The 23,989-nt window shown below is 48.8% G+C and overlaps 1 protein-coding gene across 1 annotated transcript; it reads left to right on the forward strand.

Annotated features, from left to right (window-relative positions):
- The first annotated feature begins 8,960 nt into the window (after positions 1-8,960).
- Positions 8,961-13,071, forward strand: LOC125510617 (beta-glucosidase BoGH3B-like). The gene is made up of 10 exons (XM_048675843.1): positions 8,961-9,260; positions 9,913-10,188; positions 10,292-10,496; positions 10,673-10,763; positions 10,877-11,019; positions 11,150-11,393; positions 11,499-11,603; positions 11,852-12,034; positions 12,124-12,328; positions 12,389-13,071. Exons 2-10 carry the CDS (start codon positions 9,969-9,971, stop codon positions 12,868-12,870), a joined length of 1,878 nt encoding a protein of 625 aa, XP_048531800.1. The 5' UTR covers positions 8,961-9,260; positions 9,913-9,968; the 3' UTR covers positions 12,871-13,071.
- Positions 13,072-23,989: the final 10,918 nt, after the last annotated feature.

Below are 23,989 nucleotides of genomic sequence, written 5' to 3' on the forward strand. Positions count from 1 at the left end.
TTTCAGAGATACCTGTAATGTACCTTTATAGCCACCCAGTTACGTTGTGATGTTTGGCACACCCAAAGCACTCCTACGGTATCCGGGAGTTGCACAATCTCATGGTCTAAGGAAATGATACTTGACATTAGAAAAGCTTTAGCATACGAACTACACGATCTAGTGCTATGCTTAGGATTGGGTCTTGTCCATCACATCATTCTCCTAATGATGTGATCCCGTTATCAACCGACATCCAATGTCCATGGTCAGGAAACCGTAACCATCTATTGATCAACGAGCTAGTCAACTAGAGGCTTACTAGGGACATGGTGTTGTCTATGTATCCACACATGTATCTGAGTTTCCTATCAATACAATTCCAGCATGGATAATAAACGATTATCATGAACAAGGAAATATAATAATAACTAATTTATTATTGCCTCTAGGGCATATTTCCAACATGAGTCACCTCATTGGTGTTGGCGTATGGACCAGGTTGGAGATTCTCTAATTGAGCCCACTTTTGCTGGAGCTCACCACTGTTGCCGGCCCACACCAGACAACAACAATGTAAGTCCGATTTCCTGCATTCCCACTTCACCCTTCCGAACCACTACAAAAGGTAAAAAACCTCCACCCCTCAGAAAAAAATTCCACATTCCAACGGATCTACTCTTGTTGGGGCGAAATTTGGTGTTTTGACCTTTTTGCGAAAATTGAGCCAGATTTGACCCTGGTTCGAAAAAAGTTTGGGATTTGACCCTTTTCGCACTGCCGGGATTGATGGTTGTGGGGTATACCAGCCTACCGTCGAGGTCTCTGGCGGTAGGCAACTTATCCATGTCAGTGCAGTGCAGCCCTACCGTCAAACAGGCTGGCGGTAGCCTGTGCAACCCTACCACCAAGGTGCCGAGCGGTAGGTGAGTACAAACACTGTATTTGATACTTAGAAATTATTTACGAACGGGGAGGGGAGGGGGATGCACCCCTACTGCCAAGGACCTTGGCGGTAGGTTGTTATACCCTTGTAACGCCCCAAGGCCGATGTGCCAGGTGTCCTCCGCTTATTTGCTGTTGTTGACTTGTCATTGCTTGCGTGTCATGCATTCCATATCATGTCATCATGTGCATTTCATTTGCATACATGTTTGTCTCATGCATCCGAACATTTTCCCCGTTGTCCGTTTTGCAATCCGGCGCTCCTATGTCATCCGGTGTCCCTTTCTACCTCTTTTCGTGTGCGGGTGTTAAACGTTCTCGGATTGGACCGAGACTTGTCATGCGGCCTTGGTTTACTATCGGTAGACCGCCTGTCAAGTTTCGTGTCATTTGGACTTCGTTTAATACTCCAACGGTTAACCGAAGAACCGTAAAGGCCTCGTGTGTGTTGCAGCCCAACACCCCTCCAAAGTGGTCCAAAACCCACCTAAACCTATTCCATCATCTAGAGCGTTCGATCACGATCGCGTGGCCAAAAACCGCACCTCATTTGGACTCTCCTAGCTCCCTCTACCTCTATATAAAGGCCTTCTCCCCGAAAATCCGGGTCTCCTCCACCCCTAACCCTAATTTTTCCATCGCGCGCCGCCGGACAATGTCCGCCCTGGCCGGACAACCGCCGCCGCCGAACCGCGCCTATGGCAGGCCGCCACCTGTCCCTCTGCCGCCGCGGGCCACGAGGCCCGGTCGCCGCCGCCGCATGCCCACGGGCGCGTGCCCGCACCGCAGCTCGTCGCCCTTCGCCGGAGTACGCGCCGGCCATCGCGCGCCTTCGCGGCCGGCAGCCGCACGCCGCCGCCCGTCGTCGCTCGCCGCCGCCACTCCTCGCCGCCGGCCGCCTCGTTCGCCGGCGCTGCCATCTCCGCCGCCTCGCTCGCGCCACCGCCGAGCTCCCTCGCTGCCGCCTCTCGCCGGCAACCGCGCCGCCCGGCCGGCCCCGACCTCCTTGCGCCGCCTCGCGCCCTCCTCCGTCCTCTCCGGTCATCACCGGAGTCGCGAGCTCGCCGGAGAGATCCGCCGCCCGGATCTGGTGAGATTGGATCAGATCCACCAATCCCGCGATCCAAACAGCCCCCTCGTCTCGGATATCCTCATCCCGTGTTGACTTTTCGCGGAGGTAAATTCCACTAAGTCCCTGAAGTTTCCAGATTCATATGCCCATATTCATCGCATCATAACTCTGCACTCGTAGCTCCGATTCGCGTGTGTAGCATTTCAAAATGTTCGTCTCGACGAGTACAACATTTCATCTCATTGAATCATTTGCATTTGAGCTCATCTTGATGCCCGAAATACTGTTGGAAGAGGGCTATGTGATGATTATGTCAAATCTGTTTCAGCAAATGGCCTTTTGTCATTTTTGTCATGATTAGTGTGTGCATGCTATGATCCTGAGCTCTACATGTGTTTTGTTATATGCCATGCCATCTTTACAGGGGTGTATGCCATGTATTTTTGTGATCTTTGTGGTGACTAGTACAAGCATGCAAAGTAGCTTACTCGATGATGCTGATTTCAGGGACTTACAATTTCACTAAGTCCTTGTCATGTTATTGTTTTTATGCCTTATGTTCATGTTGTTTCCTAGTGATCCATGCCTCTTTTGAGAATGATCAGTAAGGATGTTTTGTTAATATTGTTGTGCTCTATCCATCCGTGTCTTTGTTTGCAATTATGGAGCACCCTAGCTTGATTCAATCGAGCTCTACTTTTACTATAAAATGTTCCTGGCAGATTGTTAACATGTTTAGCGATTTTGCTGAGGTTGTTGCTATTGATCCGTGCATGCTATGTTGTTGTTCCTACCATGTCTAGCTTCTATGCCATGTCTTCTTGATGGGTGTATGCTTAGTTTGTCTTGCAATGCCTCGTAGTGAGTGCATCGAGTTCGTAAACATGCCTACTCGTTAATCTATTTTGCATGCTCCAGTTTTTCACTAAGTCTAAATCTATTTATGTTTTTACTATGTTCGCATGCTTGCAATTGTATTTTCTGATCCCTTTTGGCTCATGGTCACTAAGGGACTTTTGTTATATGCTTAGAGTAGCTTCATACCATGCCTTGCTTTGCCATGATATGTTCCTGTAGCATGTAGTTATCAGGCTCTAAAGTTTGCTTCCAGATGATAAATTTCAGACTTATGTTAATTTCACTAAGTCTGAAACCTGTTATCGTTTGCACTTTTGCCATGTTTGTTTGAAACTGCTATTGATTGAATTAGCCATAGCTCAGTGTTCACCTTTTGTCAAGCATCATGAGTGGATCTCTGCCATGTATTTTGTTGCCATGTTTGAGTGCTATAGCATATTCATCTTGATGCATTTAGAAGGCTACTTGTTGTTTATTGCAGTCCGGTGCCATATTTGTTTTGCTTACCATTTTCAAACCGTGCATCCGATTCCGGTGATCTTTCTATCGATTTCGACCGAAATCACCTCACCTTTCTAGTGGCACTCTTAGATTTTCCAAGTTGAGGCCAGGTTCAATCATTCCTTTGCAAATCATGCATATGCATCACATACCGCATACCGCATATCATACCATGTTCGTGTGTTGGTTGTTTACTATGTTGTGTGTGCTTCTTTCCGGTGTTGCTTCTTCGGGTTGGTTCCGTTAACGTCGCGTTTGTGAGGACCCATTCGACTACGTCCGTTTGTCTTCTTCATGGACTCGTTCTTCTTCCTTGCGGGATTTCAGGCAAGATGACCATACCCTCGAAATCACTTCTATCTTTGCTTACTAGATGCTCGCTCTTTTGCTATGCCTATACTGCGATACCTACCACTTGCTTATCATGCCTCCCATATTGTTAAGCCAAGCCTCTAACCCACCTTGTCCTAGCAAACCGTTGTTTGTCTATGTTACCGCTTTGCTCAGCCCCTCTTATAGCATTGTTAGTTGCAGGTGAAGATTGGAGTTTGTTCCTTGTTGGAACATGGATATTTTGTTGGGATATCACAATATCTCTTATTTAATTAATGCATCTATATACTTGGTAAAGGATGGAAGGCTCGGCCTTATGCCTGGTGTTTTGTTCCACTCTTGCCGCCCTAGTTTCCGTCATATCGGTGTTATGTTCCCGGATTTTGCGTTCCTTACACGGTTGGGTTATAATGGGAACCCCTTGACAGTTCGCCTTGAATAAAACTCCTCCAGCAAGGCCCAACATTGCTTTTACCATTCGCCACCTAGCCTTTTCTTTTCCTTGAGTTCTGCAGACTCAAGGGTCATCTTTATTTAAACCCCCGGGCCAGTGCTCCTTTGAGTGTTGGTCCACCTTGTCAGCCGCCGGTGGCTACCAGGGGCAACTCTGGGCTGGCCTACCGGAAGTTTGGACAATCCGGTGTGCCCTGAGAACGAGATATGTGCAGCTCCTATCGGGATTTGTTGGCACATTCGGGTGGCTTTGCTGGACTTGTTTCACCATTGTCGAGGATGTCTTGTAACCGGGATGCCGAATCTGATCGAATTGTCTTGGGAGAAGGAATATCCTTCGTTGACCATGAGAGCTTGTGATGGGCTAAGTTGGGACACCCCTGCAGGGATTTGAACTTTCGAAAGCCATGCCCACGGTTATGGGCAGATGGAAATTTGTTAATGTCCGGTTGTAGAAAACCTGAAGTTGATCTTAATTAAAATACATCAACCGCGTGTGTAACCGTGATGGTCTCTTCTCGGCGGAGTCCGGAAAGTGAACACGGTGTTGGAATTATGCTTGACGTAGGTTGTTCTAGGATCACTTCTTGATCATAGTTGTTCGACCGTGCTTTTGCCTTCTCTTCTCGCTCTCTTTTACGTATGTTAGCCACCATATATGCTAGTCGCTTGCTACAGCTCCACCTCATACCTTTTACCCTTCCTATAAGCTTAAATTAATAGTCTTGATCGCGAGGGTGTGAGATTGTTGAATCTCCGTGACTCACAGATACTTCCAAAATCAGTTTGCAGGTGCCGATGTTACCGAGCAGGTGACGCAACCAAGCTTAAGGAGGAGCTCGATGAAGATCTTGTCCTTTATGTTGTTTCGTTCTAGTTGATCAGTAGTGAAGCCCAGTTGGGGTTGATCGAGGATCTGTGTAGCATTTGGGATAGTCTTCTTTTATCTTGGTTCCGTAGTCGGGCCTTGAGTGTATTTGAATGAATATAATGTTTTATTCATGTATTGTGTGAAGTGGCGATTGTAAGCCAACTATGTATCTTTTTTCCTTATGTATTACATGGGTTGTGTGAAGATTACCTCACTTGCAACATTGCTTTCAATGCGGTTATGCCTCTAAGTCGTGCTTCGGCACGTGAAAGATATAGCCGCATCGAGAACATTACAACCCTACCAGCATCGACTCTGGCGGTAGGAAAAATATCAGATCTCGAAAAAATTCAAACTAGGATCAAATCTAACTAAACTTTTGCAAAAGGGTCAAAACACTAAATTTAGCCTCCTGTCGGTTCTCGCCCCATGTCATAGATGGTGCGTCCTGGCTGACCATATTTACCGGAGGTCTCGGCTTCATGGTGGCGCACGACTCCATGCTCGGCGGGGTAGTTGCCAAGCTGCCCAGCAAGCTCTTTACGGATGCCGTCACAAACTAAAGAATCAACAACGCTTGCGGCTTGCTCTGCCATCTTGTGGTATGGCGATGTTTTGTTGTAGGTGTCAAAAACAATGGGTTGCAGGCTACTACTTCATCCGACCAATAATGTAGGACGTTTTTTGACACTACATTAGTGTCGAAAAACATCTTACATTATGGAACAGAGGGAGTAGCTAATAAGCAGCAGAAGTCAAGTTCTATGGCCAAGTACAACAAAATCAGATCAGTTTGTTAGGGATGACACCAAGCAGGTGAAGTTTTTCCACCTCAATCTTGCTCCTTTGAATGTGAATGTCGGGGTACTCAAATACGTGCATCTCTAAATAGATACATACACCCTCTTCTTACAAGTACCTTGAGAACACAATATTTGATTTTGCACTAACCTGTAAGTGCTTTGTATATATACTTCATAAAAAAGTTACAAATAAACTCTTGAAGTATCCACAGTACGTGGGTTGGAAATGCAATTTCTTAGGTTCTATTTCCGAATACTAAACTGCCTTGAATGAAAAATGTTAACTTCAGTATTTTTTGGAAGACATATCATAGTATGTATAGAATCTTAAAAAAAGCCATTCTACTGTTGTGTAGCTAAGTAGTCACCCTTCTTCATCAACCTTCCACCTTCGAGGCTCCGGAAACAATAGGTCGCATAGAAACGGAAACTCATACGATGTGGCAATTAGAGAATCAAGTTACTTATGAAACATATCGAACTATCTTATGGTGCTCGTTCTTAAGGGAAAAAATTTGGGTGATGATACCTTTTGAATGATATTATGTGTGATCATATCTCCCATTACATGGGCGTAAAACCCAACAGAGCTTGAGAGCATGTATTCCTAGCTCAAAGATAAAGTAAAACTATTCTTCCTAAACAAACTAAGTCTCACATGTAGATGACTTCAGTATTACTTGGAGGCTTCTTGTTTTGTGCAAAGTTTTGAATGTTGTGAGCTATGCACACACAAAAACTTTAAACCTTTAAATATGTTTTAACGCCTCGTCTTTTTTTCATGAAAATTGCAAATCAAATTATTTTCTCACCAGAACTTGGACATACATAGTTCATTTAGTATGTACATGCATGCAATTTTTTTTTCATTTTCTAAACTTGCTCTTCAGATTTATTATTTTGAAACAAGAAGAGCGCATGAGCACAGTTGCACAAAATCCATGTCAATAGGGTTGCTGCTATAAAAATCAGTGTATAAAATAATAACGAATGATGCTATTAGATTTTGATGTTGAAAATAAATTAGTATTTATGATATTGTGTTAAGAAAGTGCGCTCCCTGGGAGTGGGTAGTAGCCGGGATAAAAAAATACATATATTTTTCTTGTGCTCCGAAAAAAAAACAAAGGGCGCCCAAATGTGAGACAAAAAAAGTCCATCCATAAGCCGAAAAGTCCTCCTTATGGCTTCCCGATATACATTGTGGCTTTTGTCCACGAACAAGAAAGCTTAAGCTTAGGGGCAGCACTTAGGTTATGATTAGCCAATAAGCACTGAAATTGTACCATCTAGTACACATAGCAATAACAAGTTAATTCCAATCACAGAGCTATGAGTTACGCATGGGTCCCAGAGTATGGACAGGTTTGGCCACATGTACATTGTGATGCACACGTAGCTAACACGTGGTACAGTATGCGGGATTCCCGAAGCCCCAAGGATGATTGCTGTACACGTTGGATGTTTCAGTTCAGCCACATGGGCACTGTTCCTTAGAGCCAAGACAACCCCTGGGGAACTGTGCCTCAAGATCTGTCAAGATTTGCGGCATTTGCTCCCACTGCGAATATGAGTATGTATGATGGTCGTAATATAAGAAGAGTACACGTGGATAGTTTTAACAAATATGTAAGAGCAACTTCAATGGGGCGATCTATTTCGTCCACCCGCGTCCGTTTGAGTCGGCGCGAACAAAAGTGACGGTCCAACGCGTTGATTCAAACTCAAATCGTGTCCGTCCGGCGTCCACGCCGACCCATTTCCGGCCCAAAATTGCGACTGGAATGCGTCGGCGCGGAAGCGAAGCGGACGCGCTGCGCGTCTCCTCGCCGTCCGCCGCGTCCCCAAATGGTGGCTGACCAACCGCTACGATCAACATAATTTATGACGACCGTCCATCTTGGGCCCACGCGTCAGCGACGACGGTCGTCCTTTTTTAAGTCGGGATGCGGCGGGGCCGTCCTCATCCACTACCACTCACCCCCCGTCCCTATCTGGCCACCCCTGCCCCACGCCGGCGACAACCCTAGCCATCGCCAGCATGGGTTTCTTCACCGGCGTCGGCAGCAGCCGCAAGGGCAAAGCCCCCGACCGCCATTTCCCCTCCCTCCCCGCCCTCCCCGCGCCAGCGCGCGCTCCCCGGCAGAGGCAGCGCATCAGCATGCCAGTGCACCAGGCCGAGTGGCACTAGCACCATCGCGTGCCTCTGCCGTACCCGGACGTGACGCTGCCGCATGACTGGCATTTGGATCCAGAGAGGATCCCAGTGCCGGCGGCGCTGCGGACGGCCAGGGCCTATGCGGAGGAGGTGCGGCACCGGCGGGCGTTGCTGAGCGAGGAGCAGCGCGCCGACCCGCGCTTCGCCGTCGACTCGCTCAACTGGGCTCGATGGTTCGCCATCGAGCACGAGGAGGTGAGGCGACGCGGCGTCCGCGGCATCGACCACAGCCTGCCGCCGCCTGCGCTCGTCGTCCGCGACGAGGACCAGGAGGCCGAGGCCGCCTACCAGGCGGCCATCAAGGAGAGCGAGGAGGAGGAGCGGTGGAGGGAGGCGGACGAGGCGGCTTTCGAGGCTGCCATGGCGGAGGCCATGGCCCTCTCCACGGCGGGCGACTGCGTCGTGCCGTCGGTGGCCCCGCCGTCCCCGTCCAAAGCCGAGCCGGAGGAGCCGGCCTACATCGAGCGCTACTCCTGGACCGGAGTAGTCCGCGAGTGGGTCAGCGCTCCGCCGATCTGGCTCGGGGCGACGGAGAAGCAGGAGGCGGCCTACCTCGACCACTGGCGCCGCGTTCGGCTTGCCGAGGACCGCCGGGAAGGCCAGCGCCTGCAGATGCTCGAGCGCGAGGCCGAAGAGGAGGCGCGCCAGGCCCAGGCAGCGGCGGCAAAGCCCGACATCACCGGCGTCTAGAACGAGGCGTTCCCCTAGGCCGGCCCTGCACCGACGTTGATCGACCTCACCGGTCCGGACAGGGATAGATTTATTTCTGGAGGCTAATCATTCACCAGTTTTTTTTAATCGTCGGACATCTCTTCGCCATCTCTGACACTCCACGCCATCTCCACATGGAGCCATGGAGGGGTGGAGCTGTGGGGGAAGAAACAACCAGCCAGCATGCTGTAACTCAGACCCTAGTGCAGAGAAGTAAATGAGGTAGAGGAGGAGGATGGCAGGTGGGTCCACCAGATGAGGGGAGAGGATGTCACGGGTGTGAGACCGAGGAGAGGGGAGAGATGAGGTGGACGACGGTGAGAACTGGCTTCAGAAGCCACTCGCTGGAGCTGGAGTGCCTCTCCTCTCCATGGAAAATGCTCTCGCCAGGGGAAGAAAGAAGAAACCACTTTGGCTTGGCCCTTTGCAGCGCTGCTAGGGGATAAATACCATTGCCCTGCCGCGCCAAGCTCTCACTTCCTCGCCTCTCACTACCAGGGGAAGCTACTTTGCAAGGTATACTGCTCTTCAGATTTACCGTACTATCTTAGCTGCCGCTGCTGTTGAATTTCCAGATTTTCAGAAACTGTAGCCCCTATTGTGCTCTGTTTATGCTGCATTGTCTGTTTCTGTTTTCCACCCATTTGTTCCGCCACGGCTGATTTCGGCGAATCAGGGCCAGGCTGCTTGATGTTCCGCCTATAAAATATAAATCATGCCGGTTTCCAGCAACATTATGTGTTTTGGGCCATGAAAATTGGGGGAAAACTTACCTGGATTTAGTGGTTTCCTTCTTCTCCAAACCGTGCAAAACCAGCTACTCATACCGTGCACTGGAGAACAACCAACAGATATGCACATGGCCAGATGGCCTGCCCAGCTACTATCATTTTTTAACTGTCGGTCCTTGTCCAAACCCATTCTTGAGCAACATTACCTGGTTTTAAGTAATAGATATGCACCCTTGTACTTGGCTGCAGGAGTGTCCACTTTTGCTTGTTTATGCTCCTATATGATATGATGGCTGCAGGAGTCCCTTGACTGGTCCAGTGTCTGGTTTCTTCATACAACAGCGTCGCATTAGAATATAACACATGATTGATCTTCCACTGTTGGTATAACCATGAGTGTTCGCTACTTCACTCACATTGCTGGCACCATTGCTTAGGTGTCTGTCTATATAGAAGCCTGTGGTGATCGATACCACAGACACACGGTGGCAACATGGGGAGTTCGCGCAACAAGTTCACCTCTCTTCTCCTCATGTTCTGCCTGGTTGTGCTGGTGAGAGCGGAGTATGCCAAGTACAAGGATCCGAAGCAGCCTCTCGCCGTTCGCATCAACGATCTGCTTGGTCGGATGACTCTGGCTGAAAAGATCGGCCAGATGACTCAGATTGAGAGGGTGAACGCCACGGCAGAGGCCATGTCCAAATACTTCATAGGTGCCTCATGTTTTATTTCATTCTAAACAAGTCACTGCAGATGGTGAAGGGCTGCAGAGTTTGTAGTGTAACAAACTAACCATTGTGTTGTATGATGATGCAGGCAGTGTGCTGAGTGGTGGAGGCAGCGTGCCTGCTCCTCAAGCATCTGCTGAGGCTTGGGCTTCGATGGTGAATGAGATACAAAAGGGTTCTCTTTCTACACGGCTTGGTATTCCGATGATCTACGGTATTGATGCTGTCCATGGCAACAATAATGCCTACAGAGCTACTATCTTCCCCCACAATATTGGGCTTGGAGCTACCAGGTAGAAACTGTTTCTGCTTTTGATATGATAATTCAATTTCATCTATTCATATATTACATTGGATGGGTAAGCTGTGAATTTCTCGCGCAAAAAGCACCAACTTTGATGCATATAGTGCATGTGATGCGTATATTGCTAGCATATACATGTATTTATGTGTATTTTTTTCATTCCAGGGACCCTATGCTGGTGAAGAGGATAGGAGAAGCAACTGCTCTTGAAGTTAGAGCTACCGGAATCTCTTACGCCTTTGCTCCGTGCATTGCGGTAATAGATAGTACAGCTTGCTTTTTGAATGCTTTGGTCTGGCATGGGATTGCAAATGTCTTCCTAGTTATCGTTAGGAACACATTTATTTAGTTGACATGATGTTTGCTCAGGTTTGTAGAGACCCAAGATGGGGACGGTGCTACGAAAGCTATAGCGAAGACCCAAAGGTTGTCCAGTCAATGACCACACTCATCTCTGGCTTGCAAGGGGATGCTCCATCAGATTACACAGGAAGGCCATATGTTGGTGGAAGGTAATACTCCATCTGCATCATACAGTTCTAGTAACTGAATTTTCTTCAGTGTGTCTTGTATACTCATGTGTAAAAGGAACTAGTGTTTTATTGATGGAACTAACTTTGATATCACTCTAATACCATGTAGCAAGAAGGTCGCTGCATGCGCGAAGCACTATGTCGGTGATGGTGGAACATATATGGGAATCAACGCAAACAACACAATCATTGATACGCATGGGCTAATGAGCATCCATATGCCTGCTTATTACAATTCTATCATCAGAGGTGTCTCCACAGTTATGGTCTCCTACTCTAGTTGGAATGGGGAGAAAATGCATGCAAACCATTTCCTTATCACCGATTTTCTCAAGAACAAGCTCAAATTTAGGGTCAGTTGCTCATCACAAAGACAGAAGATTGGTGTCTTTATTTGCTTTTGCAAGTATATTAACGGATTCTAATGTTATTTATTTCTTTGGCTCTTGAGCAAACAGGGTTTTGTGATTACAGACTATGAAGGCATTGATCAGATCACCTCTCCTCCGGGCGTAAACTATTCTTATTCAGTTGAGGCTGGAATTGGTGCCGGTATTGACATGGTATGGTCTGTGAACTTTTTACATGATAAAAATTATGGAATGCATCATTCGCTCCATTTTTCTGTTGGGGTCAACACTCAACAGTGGAGTTAATATCTAGTGCCTCATCAGTCACAATAGAGGGGTGGTCCTCTTCTACTGATTATGATACATCCTTGGTGATTTTTTATCTCTGTATACAACTGATGAAAATGCAGTGTTGCCTTCCCTTTCTGAACATAGTCTGAACTGAAACACACTATATGCAGGTGATGGTTCCTTTCGCCTACACAGAATTCATTGATGATCTGACATACCAAGTTAAGAACAACATTATCCCCATGAGCAGAATCGACGATGCTGTCTACAGGATTCTTCGTGTCAAGTTCACCATGGGTCTGTTTGAGAACCCGTTCGCCGATCCAAGCCTCGCCGGTGAAATTGGCAGCCATGTCAGTTCTGAACAACGCAGTTCCTTTCTCTCACACTTCATCCGTCTTGATTATAGTATATTTAGCGATGTGTCCTCTTCTGCTTGTAGGAACACCGCGAAGTTGCCCGTGAAGCTGTCAGGAAATCCCTGGTGTTGCTGAAGAACGGAAAATCTGCCTCCACTCCGTTGCTGCCTCTCCCGAAGAAGGCCGGTAAGATCCTCGTCGCCGGCAGCCACGCCGACAACCTGGGCAACCAATGTGGGGGGTGGACGATCACATGGCAAGGAGAGCCTGGCAATAACAACACTGCAGGTAAATGTCATCTCTCGTTGAGTCTATTGTTCGAACAAAATTTCATGGCATGGAATGCAGGCACGACGATCCTCTCGGCGATCAAGTCCACGGTCGACCCCGGCACGCAGGTGGTCTACGCCGAGAATCCAGGCAGAAGCGCCGTGGATGCCGGCGAGTACGACTACGCCGTCGTGGTGGTCGGTGAGCCGCCGTACGCCGAGACAGCGGGCGACAACCTGAACTTGACGATGCCGGAGCCCGGCCCGGCCGTGATCCAGACCGTGTGCGAGAGCGTCAAGTGCGTGGTGGTCCTCATCTCCGGCAGGCCGTTGGTGGTGGAGCCGTACATCGGCGCCATGGACACGTTCGTGGCCGCCTGGCTGCCCGGCTCGGAGGGTCAGGGCGTCGCCGACGTGCTGTTTGGTGATTACGGGTTCACCGGGAAGCTGCCGCGGACGTGGTTCAAGTCGGTGGACCAGCTGCCGATGAACGTCGGCGACGAGCACTACGACCCGCTGTTTCCCTTCGGGTTCGGGCTCACCACCGAGGCGATGAAATGAGTCCGGTGCGATGAGTGCTGTAAGACATGAGATGCTACGGATGCTTATGTCGTGTGGCACAAAATAACGAGATGCTAAATCAAGCGTGGAGGGTTCTTAATCAGCAGTTCTTCACCGTGTTCCTCTCGCGGCCTTCAATAATAATCTCAATCCTTGTACCATGATATTATATGAATATAAAGATACTAATGACCCCTCGAATCAGCACGTAGGTGTGGATGTGGCGAAGACACATGTGGATGTGGCGAAAACACGAATCGGATGAATGATGCATCACATGGAAGTGTGGTTTATCTACCGTGAATCCACTGTCCGTGATCGTTTTGAAATTCATGCTACTTTTTTGGTTTCAACTTGTATCAACATGGTTCATTTGTGTACCAATAAAAAAGGGATGGGCTTGTTTTGAATCGGGTTTGCAAATACATGATGATACACGATAAAACATTAAAATACATTTTGGAGCGGAGAAAACCCCAATGTAACACTTTGAAATAAGACAAATTATAATACCACACAAATACTATTGAAATAGTAGCACCAATATTAAAATAACCATGAACGATGGATGCATAGCATGTGCGACGAAGGAAAAAATGTCGCAATTTTTTTGAGAAATATCTGTAATTTTATTTAGACTCGCAACCATTACACTACACTGATTTGGATTTACGGTCCAAGAAATTACAAAATAAAAAGTAACTCCTGCAACTAAGAGTTACAATGAAATCTCTTAGAGACATCAGCTCCATAGTAATAATCTTTGTAAGATGAAAATTGCCAATACTATGGTAAAGAGATTGCAATTAGATTGGAGCGGCGATACTGCAACTCGTTCACCTGTGCGAACTTGATTACTGATAAAGGTTTTTGAAAGCCCCTTGAGTTGCTCATTCAAAAGATATGGGAAGCCATGGGCGACGAGCATACAAGCGTCGGAGATGACTCCCTAGAAGTTCAGGCTCGAACCATTAAGTATTCATCATAAATGTCGAGGAAAAGTTCCAACTCCACAAAGAGTCAACCCAACAAAAGCTACATGGCACATAACACACAACGATTTGAATAATCAGTTCTACAAGCACACATAATCTGGCTTCATGGCACCACCACAAAAAAAGAGTAATTTTTTCGTAAAACACTATACGAAGTTTTTGGATTTTTTTAAATTCACTAATACTTTCTAAAATTCACGATCACTTTTTGAATTAATGAAGTTTTTTCTGCAAATCACAAATGTTTTTTTGAATTCATGTTTTATTATTTTGCAAAAAAATTTGAAATTCCGGAATGTTTTTTTAATCTGGAACCTATCTCTAATTTTCCAAAAGAATTTAAAAGTAAAATAAAAAACAAACCTAAAAAACCAGGCTCCCCACATCATGCAGGGGGTTCGTACTTGGAGGTTATCCTCCGAGTCCTCTAACTCATGCGTGAGCTCCTAATTAGCGCCTTAAAGCGCCCAGACTCTTGTTGGCGCTCATGCGCGCCCCTAGCAGGCCGCAACCCATTAGGGCATGTACAATGGTTCTATCTTAACAGTGCCACGTAGAATAAATGATGAGGTGGAGGAGAGAGAAATCATAAGAGAAGGCTTGTCTTATCTTATTTAAGAGAAGACAAGAAATGATCTTTTAGTATAATTTGTCTCAACATGTTTATAGAAACAACTAATTATTAAAGATAAGGCTAAGAGATGGCCCATTGTAGACATGTTTTTTTATCATCTCTAATTTACATACAAAACTTAAAATAAGACTATCTTATCAATCATTGTACATGCCCTTAGTTAGAAACCACTGCTATTTTCCAATAGCTTTTGCTCGCCTGGTGGACCTGTGACTGTTTTGGTCATTCAGTTGACTAGTAGACAAGTGCCCGTTGACTTTTTAAAAACAAAAAAGTTCATAAAATGGAAAAAAAAAGCTCAAATTTTTGAAAGAAGTTTGTAAACTTGGTAAAATCCATAAAATTTGAAAAAAAATATTCACCAATTTGGCAAAGCTCAAGACATGGAAAAGTTTGTAATTTGAAAAAAATTCACCAATTTTAATAATAAAATCAAAAAATATTGAAAAAAATGTATTTGGGAAAAGTCCACAAAATTTGGAAAAAGTTAACGAATTAGCAAAATCTTTTCAATTTTGAAAAAAGTCCACCTATTTGAAAAAATAAATGAAAAAGGAAAAAATGAAGGGAAAATAAAAAGAAAGAAACCAGACAAAAACCGAGTAAAATAAGCAAACCAGAAACACATAAAAGAAAAAACTGGTTGGCTTCTGAAAATGAACAAATAGTAGAAAATGAAAAAAAAGATAAAGAAAATCACCCACCATGCTAGGTCAGCCCAAGAGTGTGTATGCTCATCTATTCTTGAGCCTACTGGAGGGATATAATGTGACATTAAGCTTGACAAAATGAAAAGACTTGCCTTCTTTTAATTAAAAGATGGTCCCGTACCAACAAAATCTCTCATCACAGTTTGAACTCATTGTACATTGTACATTATATTCTTGTTGCTATACCAAAATTACATGGCGTACCGGTGAGCTATATCTAAGATGTTGAGGCCCGATATTTCTATATGAAGATTCAGGTGGGGGAGTTCTCCTCCCCCCACGTGACAATTCAAAATAAAAAAACTAAGATGTTGTAATGGAACCAGCCCGTAGGGTTCATGTTCTAGACTAAGCATTGATGGAACCATGATAATCCCACTGTCCCATATATTGAACCGGCTCAGATAGTTAGGTTTATTGTGATGAAACCAACCCAGAGGGTTCAAGTGCTACACTGTCTAATGGCATTATTGAACCGACTCAGATATTGAACCGACTGAGATAGTTAGCTTTATTGTGATGGAACCGGTCCATAGGGTTGAAGTTATAGATTTAGAACCGGTGCTCAAATTTTTTGGATTTATTTCATTCTTTTCGGTGGTGTTTGTTCAGTGGGAGTTCAATATCTTGAAGGTGTTTGAATATGATGGGTATGTGTTCATAGAGTTAAGTCTATCTACGTGTATACCCCGCAAAAAAATATATGTACATGCATGTGGGCATCTATCTTTGTACTGTCTAATGGCATTTTTAAGCAAACATCTAACGGAACAATGGCATTTTTGAAATATCTAATGGCATTTTTAGTAAACATCTTAAGGATCGATGACATTTTTGAATAGTTGTAATTTCTAATAGCAAAACTGAGTAGTGAGACACAACTAATGACATAAATGATAAAAACCCTATAACAAGATAAAAATGTTTCATCAACTACGTGTCCTGCTATTTACCAATCCCAGCAACCAATGGCGGGGCATGCTTCCCGGTCAACCCGTTCCAGATGAGCATCAAGTCGAAGTAAGAGCATCTCCAACCGCGCCCCCAACATGCCCTTTCCAGGCGTTTTTTTCGTGTCGGCGTCCAAAAAACGGCCCAGTCGCACCCTCAGAAGCCCGTTTTTCACTGGCTTGAGCCGAAATTAACGCCGGCGTACCCAGACCGAACCCAGCGCACTCGGGGCGCCCGGGGGCGCCGGGGCGAGCATTTTTTGTGCGAAAGAACCGCGGGCCAGCCGCGTCAGCGAGACGGCGCCTCGGTTTCCTGCGGCGGCAGCCTTGCCATTGATTCTCACGGGCGGCGCGTCACGGGCGACGCGGCGACACCTCCCCTCCCGCCACGCGTACACACGGCGCGGGCAATAAAACCCGCCGCTCCCACTCGCCGCTGGCCACACTAGTCCGAGCCCAAGCCATCCGCCGAGCTCCCCCGTCTTTGCTCTCTCTCGCCCGCGCCGCCGAGCTCCCCCGTTCTCCCCTTCCCCGGCAATGGCCGAACGCTTCCCCGGCGACGCCGCGGCGGCCAACGGATTCGGCCGCCGCTCGCTCCAGGAATGGGAGGCATGGTTGCTTTTCGAGGCCAACATCCCGACGTCACCGGACATGCGCGCCGGGCCGACGGGGTGGAGGCTCAGCAACGACGGCGTCCCCATCCCTCGATGCCCGACGTCGACGCGCACCCCGGCGTCTTCGCCGCCGAGGTCGACCGCGTGCGGTCGTCCCTCACGGAGGAGCAGCGCGCCCTTCCCCAATACGTCGCCGACAACCACGCGGCGTGGGCAGACTACTTCCAGCGATGGCAAGCGCAACGGCTGGCGTCCACGAACGGGGCGGCGTCAAGAACAACGACGGCCACGTGTCTGGTGGGGCGTCCCGGGCCGCACGCTCCACGAGGTACTGGAGTACCTCGAGGGCGGCAATAACCTGCCGCTGGCATACCCTGCCACGGCGGCCGCCCTCCCCCCCCCCCCCCCCCCCCCCCCGCTGGAGCGCCGGGCCATGGGTGCCCAGGAGGTTCGGCTCCTCCTCTTCTTCCTTGTCCTCCCGCTCCTCCTCCCACTCTTCCGGCTCGCCGGCGCTGTTCGACGTGAAGGCTGAGCCCGCCGCGGAGACGCAGCTCGGTGGGCGCACCCGCAGCGCCGGCATCGTCATCAACGAGGGTGGCAGGCGCGCCCCCTCCTCGGCTCCTCCGCGCTTCGTCAAGCCAAAGGCGGGGCCGGGGCATGCCGCCGTGAAGACGAAGCCCGGGCTCGTCCGCGGCGTCAAGGAGGAGTCGACGACGCGGCGACCCTCAAATGGGCGCGCCATGACTGGGCGCAGCTGGAGCTGGAACGCCAGCGCGCCGCCTACGAGCGGTTTGAAGCTCGGCGCCATGGCCGGGTGATACGTCCATTTTGCATCATGCTTTTATATCGATATTTATTGCATTATGGGCTATTATCACACATTATGTCACAATACTTATGCCTATTCTCTCTTATTTTACAAGGTTTACATGAAGAGGGAGAATGCCGGCAGCTGAGATTCTGGGCTGGAAAAGGAGCAAATATTAGAGACCTATTCTGCACAGCTCCAAAAGTCCTGAAACTTCACGTAAGTTATTTACAGAATATATAAAAAATACTAAGCGCAAGAAGTACCAGAGGGGGCCACACACCAGCCACGAGGGTGGGAGGCACGCCCTACCCTCCTGGGCACGCCCCCTGCCTCGTGGGCCCCATGGTGGCCCTCCGATGCTCATCTTCTGCTATATGGAGTCTTTCATTGAGGAAAAAATCATAAGCAAGCTTTCGGGACGAGACTTCGCCGTCACGAGGCGGAACCTTGGCGGAACCAATCTAGGACTCTAGGGGAAATCAACATCATCGTCATCACCAACGATCCTCTCATCGGTAGGGGGTCAATCTCCATCAACATCTTCACCAGCACCATCTCATCTCAAACCCTAGTCCATCTCTTGTATCCAAATCTCTGATTGGTACCTGTGGGTTGCTAGTAGTGTTGATTACTCCTTGTAGTTGATGATAGTTGGTTTACTTGGTGAAAGATCATATGTTCAGATCCATTATGCATATTAATACCCCTCTGATTATGAACATGAATATACTTTGTGAGTAGTTACGTTTGTTCCTGAGGACATGAGAGAAGTCTTGCTATTAGTAGTCATGTGAATTTGATATTCGTTCGATATTTTGATGAGATGTATGTTGCCATCCCTCTAGTGATGTCATGTGAACGTCGACTACATGACACTTCACCATTGTTTGGGCCTAGAGGGAGGCATTGGAAAGTAATAAGTAGATGATGAGTTGCTAGAGTGATAGAATCTTAAACCCTAGTTTATGTGTTGCTTCGTAAGAGGCTGATTTGGATCCATATATTTCATGCTATGGTTAGGTTTACCTTAATACTTTTGTTGTAGTTGCGGATACTTGCAATAGGGGTTAATCATAAGTAGGATGTTTGTCCAAGTAAGGACAACACCCAAGCACCGGTCCACCCACATATCAGATTATCAAAATACCGAACGCGAATCATATAAATGTGATGAAAACTAGCTTGACGATAATTCCCATGTGTCCTCGGGAGCACTTTCCTTCATATAAGAGTTTGTCCAGACTTGTCCTTTGCTATAAAAAGGATTGGGCCATCTTGCTGCACTTTATTTACTTTTATTACTTGCTACTGGTTACCAATTATCTTATCACAAAACTATCTGTTACCGATAATTTCAGTGCTTGCAGAGAATACTTTGCTGAAAACCGCTTATTATTTCCTTCTGCTACTCGTTGGGTTCGACACTCTTACTTATCGAAAGGACTATGATAGATCCCCTATACGTGTGGGTCATCACCGGGACAAGGGAGGCGTCGTCGTCCTCGATGGCAGCGACGACGACGACGATGCGCCGCTGCCACCATCGGTCCACCTTGGAGACGCCGGACAGGGGTCCAGCAGGGGCGGCCGCGCCGTCAAGAAGGAGAAGGACGCCGCCGACGACGAGGACGGCGGCGACGTCGGCGACTTCGCCGCGCTCAGCGACTTCTTCGCCCCGCAAATGTCTTTTTTTTAATAATTTATGTAACGGCGAACATATTGAATATTAATGTCAGGTTTGCCGAATTTAGCAAAACTTTACTAAATTCAGATTCTTTAAAATAAAAAAAATACGTCTGGGACAACCCTGGGGCGAACGGCTGGGAACCCGCTCACCCCTGCGCCGATTTTAGCGCCGGTTCACCCCGGGGTGCATAAAATCGTCGCCTGAGAGGCCAATGGCTGGAGACTGGATGACGATAACGCCGGTGCGTGCGTCGGCTGGCACACGTACGGCCGCGCGATCTTTAATCGTGCACTTGGCAGTACAATAGCAATACTACGTTGTCCTCGTCACGCACTTGCCTTTTACGTGTAAGAAATGTGTACCACGACCGTGCTAAAAATGACAAAAAGGCGTCGACGTCTCGCCGGAAACGTTGGCCACCTAAAATCTTTTCGTCCTGATCCGGATGGGAGTGGCGCCATCGCTGGAGGTGGACGTCGCCGTAAAAATACAAAAGGTGATCAATCCACGTATTAGCTTCGACCATGTCAAGTAAGTAGAGCTAGCTGCAGCTTGAGTGTATGAATATCTTGAGTTGAGTAATACAGTTTTTCACCCGCAGAAAAAAAAAGAGCTTCGAAGCAAGCTATATATGTGTGTGAAAAAGCACGCTGGCTGATGCGATGTGCTTGTTTTTTGAATCGAATTGGTTGTGAGCAGTTGTGATAACTACTATGTGCACTTGTTCCCTGTTCCATTTATCTGTCTTGTACGCTTGCTCGGGTGCAAATGCAGCGATCGCCGACGCATGTACGCGACCTAGGCAGCTGCTAGGGAGGGTCCAACCATCTCCATCGCAACGGTGAAGAATCAAAAAAGGATGATGCGTGCACCGTACGTTACGTGCGTACACCCAAAAAACACCTTGAGGGCACGATCAAGCCACCCGGCCATGTGCATTGCATGAGCCGTGCGTGACTGTTAATCGGCTACGTACGTAGTACGACGAGAAGGCGCCGTCCCAAATCAATCCTACTAGTACCCATAAGTTAACCCAGTCGTTATCGTGCGTGGTTGTATGCTATGCACCGCCGCCGCCCATCTCTCTTTCCATCATGCATGCGTCCAACACGATCGAGGTCGACCCGACCAGGTAACGTTGCTAGGTCTAGAGGCAAGTCGCTGCCGCCGTTCAGCTGAACGGGTTTCTTTCCTCCCCCGGAACAACTGCCTGATGGTTATCCAGCAGCACGACGCCGCGTCCGTGTCCGTGAGACGAGAGCGGTAAATTCTTTCCGTAGGCGTGGCGTTGTTGGGCAACGCGCGGCGTTTCCAAGGGAAACGGCGTGGTGGCAAAGTCCCTACGCTCCCGTTCACTCCCGTCGACCATATCGATCCAAGCACGGCCCTGCGCTGCACGCCACAACGGCCGTGTCCGTCGCCCTCGCCCCCCACCGCCCCATGTCGGGTCACCTTGCCGAGACAAGCGTCGTACGCATCACACGGAAGAAACCAACCGCCAGCGCGACGCGGATGCCCCTCTTCTCTTCTCTCTGGGGTTTGATCGATGCGTACGGTGCGGTAAAACATATAAAGAGCTAAAAAACCTCGTTACACAGGACACAGGGCACGCGCACTCACGTGCCCCACGAGCGTGTTGCCCAAAGGCCAAAGGAGAGAGCCAGAAAGCTCGGAACAAAAAAGCCGGCCAAAAGCACAAGGGCCGGAGGGTTCTCAGGGCATCTCCAGCCGTTGGCTCCCTCAGGACGCATAAAAATCGTCCTCTGGGGATGAGCCGGCGATACACTTGGCGCTGGGGCGGTTTTGCGTCCAGTCGTCGCCCTCCAGACGCCGAAATTGGCCCACTTTGCAGCCTAATTTTAGCGAATAAAGGGTCCATATGGGCGAGAATAGGCCCATATTCGACGTGATTTCGCCGTGTCTCGGCGTTCAATTATCAATATAATTATTTCTTATCACATATTTCATCACAGAAAAATCAAATACTTCAACAAAATAGTACAACAACAAATAGTTCAATACAAATTATATAGTTCAACAAACAAAAACTCGTATTTCATCACACGGCGTCCCCCTTGAGCCTCCATAGGTGCTCAATCAGATTTTTCTGCAGTTGATGATGCACCTGTGGGTCTCGGATCTCCTGACGCATATTGAGATAGGCAGTCCAAGTTGCCGGTAGCTGGTGATCAACTTCGGCTAGAGGACCCTGCCTGTAGTATGGTTCAGTGTCAAACACTGGGTCTTCTTGCTCGCTCTCAATGATCATGTTGTGCAAGATGACACAGCAAGTCATAATCTCCCACATTTGATCTTTGGACCAGGTCTGAGCGGGGTACCGAACAACAGCAAATCGAGATTGGAGCACACCAAATGCCCGCTCGACATCCTTCCTGCAAGCCTCCTGAAGCTTCGCAAACCAGGCGTTCTTGCCTCCTGCCACAGGGTTTGAGATCGTCTTCACAAATGTCGACCATCTCGGATAGATGCCGTCAGCTAGATAGTACCCCTTGTTGTATTGGTGCCCATTGATCTCGAAGTTCACCGGAGGAGAATGGCCCTCAACGAGCTTGACAAAAACAGGAGAGCACTGCAGCACGTTGATGTCATTGTGAGTTCCTGGCATACCAAAGAAGGAGTGCCAAATCCAGAGGTCCTGTGTGGCTACCGCCTCAAGCACCACACTGCAACCGCCTTTGACGCCTTTGTACATCCCCTGCCAACCAAATGGGCAGTTCTTCCATTTCCAATGCATGCAGTCGATGCTTCCAAGTATCCCAGGAAATCCTCTTGCTGCATTCTGGGTTAGGATCCGAGCAGTGTCTTCCGCATTGGGTGTTCTCAAGTATTGTGGCCCAAACACTGCCACCACTGCCCGACAGAACTTGTAGAAACACTCTATGCTGGTGGACTCGGCCATGCGCCCATAGTTGTCGAGTGAATCACTGGGAGCTCCATATGCAAGCATCCTCGTCGCTGTCGTGCATTTCTGGATGGAGGTGAATCCAAGAGCGCCAGTGCAATCCATCTTGCACTTGAAGTAGTTGTCGAACTCCCGGATGGAATTCACAATCCTGAGGAAGAGCTTTGGGCTCATCCGATAACGGCGCCGAAATGTTCTCTCGCCATGAAGTGGAGTATCGGCGAAGTAGTCGGAGTAGAGCATGCAGTAGCCTTGGAGACGATGCCGGTTCTTTGCTTTCACCCGCCCCGGCGCCGAGCCACCTCGCCGCGGCTTTTCATTGCTCGCCAGCAGCTGGGCGAGGGCGGCGAGCACCATGAGATGCTCTTCTTCCTGGACGTCGGCCGCGGCTTCCTCATCCAGCAGCGCGGCGAGCTCTTCCTCCTCATCCGAGTCCATCGCCGAGACAGGCAAAACGCCAAACACCTTGCGCTCGGTGGGCGTGTACCCGCCGTTAAACCGCGCCTCCGCGGCCGGAAACGGCGGCCGGAAACGCCCAACTGCTGTGGGAGGGGCTGCCGCGGCGAAGCGCTGCTATTTTCCGGCGGGGAATGGCTATCTACCAGAGTAGGGCGGCGGCCGTCGCCGGGATATAGCTAGTGGTGGCCGAGGGCGCGGGGGTGCGAGGCGAGTCGGGGAAAGAAAACCTTGACTTTTTCCTTATCGGTGTGGGCTAGGCGTGCTTTTTCCTAGCGCCGGAGCCCCCAACTGCTCCCTAGCGCGCCGGGTTCGGCCTGTGACCGCCGGGCGAAAAAAAGGTCCGAACCTGTAATTTTCGACGTCCTGGGGACGCGACTGGGCCGTTTTTTCGGCGCCGACGCCGAAAAAGTGCTTGGAGGATCTGTTGGAGGCGCGGCTGGAGATGCCCTCACGTGCAGGAGCACCAGCGCCGGCGAGCTTTCCGACCGAGCAGGGCACTGCGTTGCTACACACGTACGCGGCGCCAAGTTTAAATTATTGGGCTATGTACTCTGACGTGCGTGAACCGGCAGGTCACCGCGCACAGGCACCCGACAGCAGGAGTGCCTCGCTTCGTTTACGGGTAAAAGAAAAGTGAGTGGCCGCGTCGACGCAAAACACGAGCGTTCCACGCTAAATTTACCGGGTACGGCACCTCTCTGTGAAGTATGAGCGCGTTGCGTGCCTGGCTAGCTTGAGGCGCCCGGCTTGTCTCGCCCGACGTGGCCCAACTTCGTGAGGCATCACGGTCCCTCTCCTCGATCTACGCCAAACAACTGCCTCGTCAAGGGCATCTACATTCGGACTTTGACAAATCCGGCCCTCTAAACACCCACAAACACGTCCACAGACAGCGTCGAACGGTCCTTCGTTTGGCCTGTCTGACAGTCACACACTTCAATATGCATGGCGATCATTTTGGCCAAAAACAGTTCGGTGCAGAAAAATACAAATTGTTCATACTTATGATTTCCAATATGGATGTAACATCCGTGTTGGCGGGGTCGAAGCTACTGGGTGGCCGGAGTGGACCGCGGCCTACCCTGGGATTTAGTTCCAGCATATATACATATATACGTATAGAGGGATGGGCCATAGAAGAAGAAAAAAAATGGTCCATCAACACTTCATGATTTGACCCAAAACAACCAACATCAGATCACACACCACACACACGAAGCCAGATCAGTCGCACGCGACACTGAAACCCTGCACGGCGCCCAGCCCTCCCTCCCCCCCCTCCCCAAAAAAAATCCCTGCCGCTCCCTACATCGTCGCCCTCCCCGGTTGCCAGCCG

The sequence above is a fragment of the Triticum urartu genome, chromosome 5 (assembly GCF_003073215.2).
Source record: "Triticum urartu cultivar G1812 chromosome 5, Tu2.1, whole genome shotgun sequence".
In the NCBI taxonomy this organism is placed as follows: domain Eukaryota; kingdom Viridiplantae; phylum Streptophyta; class Magnoliopsida; order Poales; family Poaceae; genus Triticum; species Triticum urartu.